General features: G+C 41.3%; 1 protein-coding gene across 5 annotated transcripts in view; it reads left to right on the top strand.

The window, feature by feature from the left end:
* The window catches only part of mpp7a (MAGUK p55 scaffold protein 7a), a 157,198-nt gene extending 150,209 nt beyond the window's left edge, over positions 1 to 6,989 (top strand). For all 5 annotated transcript variants that reach the window (XM_023949912.2, XM_023949914.2, XM_023949915.2 and 2 more), the window contains one exon: positions 5,395 to 6,989. In XM_023949912.2, coding sequence (XP_023805680.1) covers positions 5,395 to 5,574 — 180 coding nt within the window. In that variant the 3' untranslated portion in view covers positions 5,575 to 6,989. The remainder of the gene's footprint in view (positions 1 to 5,394) is intronic.
* Positions 6,990 to 9,706: the final 2,717 nt, after the last annotated feature.

Below are 9,706 nucleotides of genomic sequence, written 5' to 3' on the forward strand. Positions count from 1 at the left end.
GGATATTCTCTGGGCACTCTGGCTTCCTCCAACAGCCCTTCATAGGTTCAGTGGTGACTCTAAATTGTCCCTAGGTGTACATGTGAGTGTTTGTCCCTGACCTGCGCCCTGTTCAGGGTCAATTCAATTCAATTTTATTTGTATAGCCCAAATTCACAACAACAGTCGAATGATATGCTTCATATCAATAGTTGAAAAAATGAAACATAAAATCAAAAGAATCAGAAACAAAATAGAATTCAATAGGAAAATACTAAATTGAAATAACCAAATAGACTAAACTAAACAGTCATCCCTTCCCTTAGACCCTCCTTCACGGTAAGAAAAAACTCCCAAAAAAAAGGATTCAGGAAAAAACGAAGAAACCTCAGGGGTGCCCACATGAAGGAGGGATCCTCCCCCAGGACGGACAGACGATTACCAGAACTCATAGAGAAGAATTAACTTATCTAACTCTACAACTACACATTTAAAGTCCAGCAGACGAGCTTCGTCCAGCCAAAGTTGGGAGGACGGCCAGGGGCGTGGAGTCGAGCCGTAGACAGGATCCACAGCCAGGTGTAGGAGCAGGAGCAGAGACGAGGTACACGGCCAGGTACAGAGCAGAGACGAGCCAGAGATGAGCCAGAGGCAGGATCCACAGCCAGGTGAAGGTGAAGGAGAAGAGACGAGGTACACGGTCAGGAACAGGAGCACGGATAAGCCAACTGGAATCTGGAAGCAGTGCCACTCCCCAGGAGGGGAGAGGGAAAGAGGGACAATACATGAATCGCACTGCACCAAACAGAGGCATGGAGAACTAAATGATGAACAATGATCAAGAATAGACAAGAGAGGAAGGGTAGAAGAAGATGAGAAAAGAGGACAGAACCCCAGTGCACCACAGTTACCCCAGCTTCAAACTTCTAGCAGCCTACTAACAACTAATTGTTATTGTTATTAAATTTAATTTAAACACATTAAAATTAAGTTAAATAATCTCTGAATACTAACTAGTCTGACAATAAGCCTGTCCAAAGAGGAATGTTTTCAGTCTAACTTTGAATGTAGAAACTGAGTCGGCCTCTCTTACATGAGCTGGGAGTTTATTCCATAAAACAGGGGCTTGGTGGCTAAACGCTCTACCTCCAACCGCACTTTTACTAATTCTAGAAACCACAAGCAGACATGCATTTTGGGAGTGAAGTGTTCTATTTGGAAGGGAATGGACTATGATGTCTTTAATATAGGACGGGGCCATACCATGTCAGGTCTTATAGGTTAGCAGGAGGATTTTGAAAATTATTCTGGAATCAACTGAGAGCCAGTGAAGTGAAACTAACACAGGAGTGATGTGATCTCTTCTGCTAGTTCCAGCTAACAATCTAGCTGCTGCGTTCTGAACAAGCTGGAGACTTCTTAAGGAACTCTTAGGATAGTTAACTCGAGTGCACTGAGAGGAATGTCCATTTACATTAACGAACTGGTACCAATCGGATAAAAAGGATTTAAACCACTGGAGAGCAGATCCTCTGATCCCTATGTCCTGCTCTAATCTATGGAGTAAAATACTGTGGTCGATAGAGTCTCTAATGACTTGTTATTGGCATCAGAAAAGGGGCTACTTTCTATTCTGGTCCTGTTAGACCTCAGTGCAGCCTTTGACACTAACTAATGCAGTTTCCGTGCTGTGGTGGGGTCTAAACCCCTCCTGAAAGTCTTCAAAGTGGCTGATGTCCTGTAGGTGGCAGTGAAGCTGCTTAACTAGAACTCTTTCTAGGATTTTAGAAATAAATGGGAGGTTTGATATTGGCTATAGTTGGCCAAGTTGCTAGGATCTAAACTGGGCTTTTTCAGAAGAGGTTTAACAACTGCATATTTAAAAGACTGTGGCACGTAACCCGTTTCCAGAGAGGTATTTGTCATTGTTAATATGGAGTCATTAATTAGGGGAAAGGTTTCTTTAAAAAGTCTAGTGGGAATTGGGTCTAACAGACAAGTTGAGGATTTGAAGGACGTAATAATTGATGCCATTTCCACTTGATCCACAGCAGTGAAGCAGTCCAATGTTACAGAGGTTTCTATGGATGCCTCCACTTCTACCGCTTCAGCCTGCTCTGGGCTGATAGTAGGAATAACTTGATTCAACTTATATCTAATATTTGAGATTTTACTGTCGAAAAATGTAAGAAAATCATCAGAGCTGCGAGAAACAGGAATGTGTGTCTACTGAGCTCTGACTGCGAGTTAATCTAGCAATAGTACTAAAAAGAAATCTTGGATTATTTCCATTCTCTGATATTAAGGTTGGATAGTTCTGGGTTGTAGCTCTACGCAGAGCTTTTTTATAATTTAATAGGCTATGTTTCCTGGTATTCAGAGACTGCTCTGAACCGGAGCGGCGCCATTCTCTTTCCCACTTACGGGTTACTTGTTTCAGAGAACGTGTTTCAGCGTTAAACCACGGTGCTACTCGGTTTTGTCTAACGCACTTAGGTTTCAGGGGGGCAACAACATTGAATGTACTCCTGAGGGCTTGTAAGGCATCATTAACAAACTGGTCATTTATACTAGGACTGATACTATGGGAGCTGGTCTCAGAGTATTTTCTCAGAATGTCACTAAGTACTGGCAGAACTGTGAGTTTAAACTCAGACACAGAACGGTCAGTTAAGGTTCTTCTAAGCTGTTTCTTATTCACTGGGGCAGTAGCATGATCTAATGTAAACTGGAAGGTAATCAGAAAGTGATCAGAAATGATGGGGTTAAGAGGAAGGACACTCAGCTGGCCAATCTCTATACCATGGGTTAAAACAAGGTCCAGGGAGTGCCTTTGACAGTGAGTGGGTTCATTTACATTTAGGGTGAAACCAACATCATCTAATAAAGCTGCAAAAGCATTTCCTAGACAGTCACTGGGGTCATCAACATGAATATTAAAATCCACTGTTATTATAATTTGATCACAATCTAAAACAATAGTCGATAGGAAGTCGGAAAACTCAGTTAAAAATTCTGAATACGGGCCGGGGGGGGGGGGGGGGGGGGGGTAAATAATTATAAATAAAACAAGTTTTTGAGTCTTCCTGTTTGGGTGATTTATAGACAATATTATGCTTTCAAAGGAGTTAAAAATATTTTTAACTTTAGGGCTGAGAAGTAAGCTAGACTGTGATATTACTGCCAAACCACCTCCTTTCCCTGAGATCCTAGATTTCTGATAGTTAGCATAAGTGGGAGGGGTTGCTTCATTCAATCTAACATAGTTTAACAAGTTTCTGTTAAGGCTAGTAGACTAATTTTGTTATCATTAATTTACTCATTGATTAAGACTTAGAGGAAATGGATAGAATGTTTAATAAACCACATTTAATGACATCATAATTCTGCTTGTGAGTACTGCTGTCTGTCACTTTAAGGTTTCTATGACGCGCTCCTTTCACTTGTCTTTCAGCACATAAGCTAAAGCTAGGACCTGCTTGATTTTCCTTGTATGGGTTTTGCACCAGCACTAACCCTAAGGGAGGTTCAGAGGAGAGTTTTACAATGATGCTCTGCGCCCGGGTCTGTCAGGGTGTAACCCCATCATCGCCCAGCATTAGTTGCATAACTCCTGCAACCCCAAAAGGGATTCGGCAGGAACTGAAAATTCACTGATAGATGAATATTTATAAAAGTTATGGTTTGTTTTCACATGTGCAGAGACTTTACACTTGACCTAAGACTCAACCTCAAGGACTCTGGACTTGCAAACGATGTTTATTTTTATTTTTGGACAATGCTGAAAGGTCTGAAAATAAAAACTCCCTTCACATATTATTGCTTTGAGAATTCACAAACACCTAATGCCTGGTATTGTGTCCCAAAAAAGTTATTTAAGTAATTTCTTGACCATTTTTCACCCAAAAATATATCTATTTAATCAACCCTTTTAAGACTTTACGCTTGACTTGGACTTGGGAAAAGGGACTTGTGAGACTCTCTGGTGGAGAATGAGTCAGTTGAACTTGTTGCGCTTGACTTTGAGCCATAATCGCCTCCAAAGACATCAGTGCCAACAGAAACACCACCAGCTAAACTTGAAGAGTCTTTGGAGGTTCTAATGAAGTCAATAGAATCTTTTAGTCACTCCCAAATGAAAGGAGTCAGACAGGGAAGGGAAGCATGACATGGAGTTACATGATCGTGTTTTTGCTTCTTGGGCAGCAGAGTTGCGGATGAACTGCAAACATGGAAGTGTGTTTTGACTGGTGTCAAAGTGTGTTACTGCAGTCCAGAGGTTGACCAAAGAAGGATGTGCATCCCCCTTTCTAGATTTAAAAAGACACAACCCGCCCTAGCTATACAGTCTCAAAGACCCACTCTGACGATTGTGTTTCTGTTTTTAACATGTTCTTGTGTAAAGAAAATTCAGCTTAAAATTAAATTTCTATTTAAATTGTTGTTAATAAAGAGCAGACAACTGTTGGAAAAAAAATCACATTTCTTACAAATACACCTACATACGACTAGATCAATGTATGTCTCTGTTTCCCTCATCAGAGCTGGCATCTGTCCAAACTGTCCATTATGCCGTGCCATTTTTTTTGCACTAGTAATTTTAATGAGGGCCTTTAAGACCATTTAAACAAACAGATCAATTATGGGAGATGGGAAGAGGGGTGGGGGTTGCTCTCTGCCAACAGTCATGCTCATAACTCTGAGGCAAACTTTTAATGAATTCCTGCTACTCTGCAGAAACTATATCCTAGAAAACGACACAGGTTTTTTGATGTTGACAAAAAAATCACAATCATAATTAAAAGACGACTGGGAAGGCTTTCGAAATAGATCAAAAGATGATTGGATTGGGACTTTTAAGTCTTTATTTTCCTAAGTTTGCTTTGATCCAACGACAGGTCAACCTAAAATAGACTTGTGCTGAATTAGAAACTGATATTCTGGTTTGACTCGGGCCTGCAGGGCCGGCTGTTCAATCCCACGTCTGATGACCATGATTGAAACCTCATCAAACCTCAAGGCTGACCTGAGTCGAGTCCATTTTAGTCCACTGTCTGTGCACATGCTGTCATTTCTCAGTCATGTGTGCTTATTCGTGTCTGCCATTTTTAAGTTAAGGCTATGTTTTGTACTTGACTTATTTTGAGGAGATTCTGTTTTGCTTAGGGAATTGGATAACTGTGTGTACTCGATGGTGGAAATTGGAAAAATTCCTTGAGGCTTTCGTGCAGAAGGGGTGCCAGGGTTCATGCGTGGGTACCGGGGTTATAACAGGCTCTGCAAACACGTCTAATGTTTATTTGTGCGCTAAAGCCATGCATTTAGTGTTAACGATATAAGTATTTGACTCCTTTCTGATCTTTTTCTTAAATTCCACTTGGATGTGCTGACCTCTCTCCTCTGGTCTGTGTGCAGGAGGAAGACTTCCAGGAGATGGTGAACACTGCGCAGGTGATGGAGACTCAGTATGGTCATCTGTTTGAGAAGGTCATAGTCAACGACGACCTCTCAACGGCCTTCAGCGAGCTGCGGTCAGCACTAAAGAAAGTGGAGACGGAAGCTCGTTGGGTTCCAGTCAGCTGGACTCACTCCTGAAACCAGCAAGGACTGTAAAAGGGTTAAAGGGCGGGGCTTTTCCCACAAAAATACGTGTTTTTTTCTAGATGAATACACATATCTGTTTCATATTTGCTGCGACTAGTTCTGAGGGAATCGGCAGAACAAATCTGGACCGCCCCGCCGACTTTGGCTTTGCCACACTAAAACCAGAAAAGTGGGATGTGGAGGGATTTGGATCTTCAGTTCCATCCATTTTGTTCAGGATAGGAGTTCTGGACACATTTCCAGGTCCAATCCAGAATCCTCAACCTGTTTGTCCTTTCTGCCAACATTATCCGGTGGCTTAGAAATGGACCAGAAGGAGCGACGGACTTCATGCTGGCTCCAGAACTGTGAGGGAAAAAAACAGGGTAAACAATAAAAAAAAAAGAAGTTTTCTCTCTGACCACACGCCTGAGCTTTCACAACGTTCAGTCCAAATAAAACTCAGCCAGGTACTCCAACAAGAAGGGCAATAACTATTTTATTTAAAGAAATTAATATATTTTCTGAAATGTTCCACTAGTTCTTTTTATACACAAAATGTAACTTTCAGAGGAACTGGTCTTAACTGTAGCACCATTTTTTAAATGGATATTTTCTATTCTAGAAGAGTTTCATTTCCCATCAGCTAGATGTTGTTGGTTCCATTTAAAGCAGTTTGAAAAAGCCAGGTTTTATTAGATTTTTTTAGGGTACATTTTTTGTTTTTTTTTCCACAAAGATACTGTAACTTCTGTGAAATTCATTTCCAGATCTTCACTTTTTTGGATAAAATAAAGGCTTTTACTTTCATTTATTTGAATTTAAAGTGGTCTCAAACCAGAACAGAACCAGAACTGTAGCTTGTGATCAAACGACACTTCCTTTCCTCCTCTCTTTTTTGGTTCCTGTTTTTTTCATGTGCTCTCGTCACAAACTTTGGAGAAACCTCAAAGAGAGTTGAAGGAAAAAAAATATATTTCATAAGAGAAAATTACATCTGTTTTTAAATAATTCCTGGGTTGAAAGGTACGTATAAGAATCAAAGTTGGTATCAATTTCATAATAAAAGTTCAAAAACACAAATTTTAGTTTTATAAAATGCAGTAGAGAAATGTAAGGCCTTGTTTGCTCCTGTGCGTCGACTGTGGGTGATGAATACATTTTTATTTTATTCTCAAAAAAGGCTCAAATGTTTTTTGTTTTTTTCCATCTGCTGTCATGTTGACAGTTGTCACAAATTTTGGTTTCAAACAGTGTTTTAGGGATTTCAAGTACTTCATTTTCTGTGCGCCACACCTCCACTCTTCCATTGATAAGGGGTCACATTTGTACAGAAGACTGTTTTTAACTTGTAAATGAAGAGGCCGCTTATGTGGCACACTGTATGGGTCTTTATGCTACAGTAAAGAACATCCAGCCAATCACAACTTCAAATGCGCCTTTCATGGGTTTGTGCCTGCGTCTGCGCAGTTGGAGCTGCGGCGAGCGGAGAGGGATCCCATTGTGCCGTCGGTCATCTCCCTTCACCAGTGGAAAATTTTCCGACACACTTCACATTGTAAATGACGACACGGGAGAGCAGGAAAAGTCATGCGCTCAACGCTCTATTCCCAAAAGAAAACTGAAATATTTTCCCTGTATCACCGTGAATTTATGAATATTTCTGGCTTTCTAGAGTAAGATATGGCTGGATTATGGGCTTTGTTTTATCTGAGCCAAAAGTAGAGAGCATGTCAAAGAAGTTTCTGTTGCATACCTAACGAAGCAGGAGTTTAAAAAAAAAAAAGCTTAGATTGTTTAGCAATCCGTATTTCTTACATTCTTACAAAAATGTCACCTCGACCACAAGTGTTTTGGTATTTGGAATAACGACCACCACCACAAAAAAGAATAAAGTTTGACATCACAGCAGGGGAAATGGCCAAAAAAAGAACAAAGATCTCTAAAATCTCACCAAAATCTCTTATGGGGCTTAAAGAAATATTTCTAAATCTGCAAACAAAACCTAAGCACACATGTCAGGGATAACCAAAGGAAGCTTTGAAATTATTATGGGATGGCCACAGAAGCTGGACTTGCTGGCGATTTGGTTGCAAAGTGTGAATTTTTGCTATTTTCACATTTATCCACAATTCAAGTGATCAAGTGATCTTCAGAAAAATTTTCCCCCACACATAAGAAGATTAAGTCTACAACCACCGCAGAAGTTACGTCGTCCTCTGATCTTGGGATGAGGCCGCCATCTTGAACATAAAAAAGAAAATCCTTTTAAGTACCAGCAACCAATTTTAAACTCTTGAATAAAGTGTAAATAAAACTCTAGAGATTTCAATCTATCACCGCCTAACTCCTTCTCATTGGGAAACTACATTGTAAAAAATATCGGTTTTAAGGTTTGTAGATGTTGAACGGTGTAAGCATGGCGAGCTTGTTCACACTTTTTCTATCTGAATATTGTGAAACTTTAATATATGAATCATTGGCTCAAACTGAGCAAAATGATATGACATATCGTCATATTAGAAATGTGGGCAGGGTTTAATAATAACCTCTGTTGCCAAGGAAATCTAAAAGTTTACTTTGGCCAAATCTTCTAGAAATTACATTGACCTGTTCGTCAACCCCAGGCGACCAAAACATCAAGTGGTTGCTATGGAGATTAAACCAACAGGAAAGCTGTCATTTTTAGAAAGTTTATTTTTATTTTTATCATGAACTTGTTAGATGTAGCTCTGACCAGTGTGGATGGGGGTGGACGGGGGGGTGGGGTGGGGTGTTAGCAGCAGCTATGCCAATGAGGGCGTGTCAGGATGTAGCCACATGGTGGGGTCGGGAAGCGCCTGCGGGTCATACAACGCTGCTCTTGGCTTTTTTTGCAATTGAAATCTGGATGCTTCTTTACATCCAGATGATTCAAAAAAAGAAGTTAGTTCCGTAGAATATCTTTTTCTGAAATCAACATGAAGTTCATATTTTAGGTTTTAACGTTTGGATTTTACCTTCTATCCTCCACTTGATTCAAATGAGATCTTCCATCTCCTTAATTTTCACTCAGATGTGTTACTCTGCTGGACTTTGGTGTATTAAGGTGATAAAGTCATGCAAAAGTAATGACTTTTTCCTCCTGGTTAAAAAACAGTATAGCAGAAAATATTGAAGGCTTCTTCTTCATGTCTCTAAAGTTGACCAGGCCTCCTCCAAGAACCATCCAATGGAAGACATTCCATGACTTTATTCTTGGGTTTGTGCTGAGTAGCTCCTGTCTTTAGGAAAAGCTTCATGTTTGGAGGAGTTCCACCGACGTTTTACTGACCCCCACTTCCTGTAAACGTGGAGTGCCGCTGTGGACCGTCCTACCAAGAGCCCTAAGGGGGTAAAGGTGGTGGTAAGTTTGAGGAAGCCAAATAAATCTCAAAGTTTTCTCAAGCCGATGTCTCAAATCACCCAGAACTTCGTCTGCTGTAGGTTTTTTTTTTTTCCATGTGTTTATTCAGCTCTGCTCAACTGGACGTGTCAGGCGTCTCTGGTTACTTTTGCCCTGATGATCCTCAGACTCCCTGTAGCTCCTGCTGCGTTGGTGGACGGCGGTGACGGACAAGCAGTTTTGCATCTTTGCATGGTGACGTGCTGTCAGGCTGTGGCTCAGAACGCCTGGATGTTGGTGTGTCCCTCCCTCCCCCCCGACGTGCATAATGAGCAGAGAGGAAGCAGCCACACATGCCAGGGCACTTGACATGAGTGATGATGTATCACAGAAAATGACAACGTGCTCAGTGCGTTTGAGTCTGTGAGGTAAGTAGGAACAAAGATTGACATGGCTTCATAAATCTTCCCGTAATTCTATGAGCGTCTGTCTTCTGGCCTGAGCGAGGTTTAGGTAGCAAATCTCCCCCGCTTCCTTTATTCATGTTTCCCTGACATCCCTTGAGAAGTGAGCTGCCATGTGAGAACAGGCCAAGTGATGGCTTCCCCAGCTTAGGACATGAACACTGGCGCCCACCAAATCAAAGAGCAGCTCGCCGTCTGCCCCCCGCCCCCCTACTCCCGATGGCTGCAATAGTTTAGCAGAACCAAATCCAGGGATTTATGGAACGATGGGGCCTGCTTTCATCTGGGATCTGGGATGTTCATGTCACCCCAGTGG

Source organism: Oryzias latipes, chromosome 20 (assembly GCF_053564925.1).
Source record: "Oryzias latipes strain Hd-rR chromosome 20, Olatipes_Hd-rR_3.1".
Taxonomy (NCBI): domain Eukaryota; kingdom Metazoa; phylum Chordata; class Actinopteri; order Beloniformes; family Adrianichthyidae; genus Oryzias; species Oryzias latipes.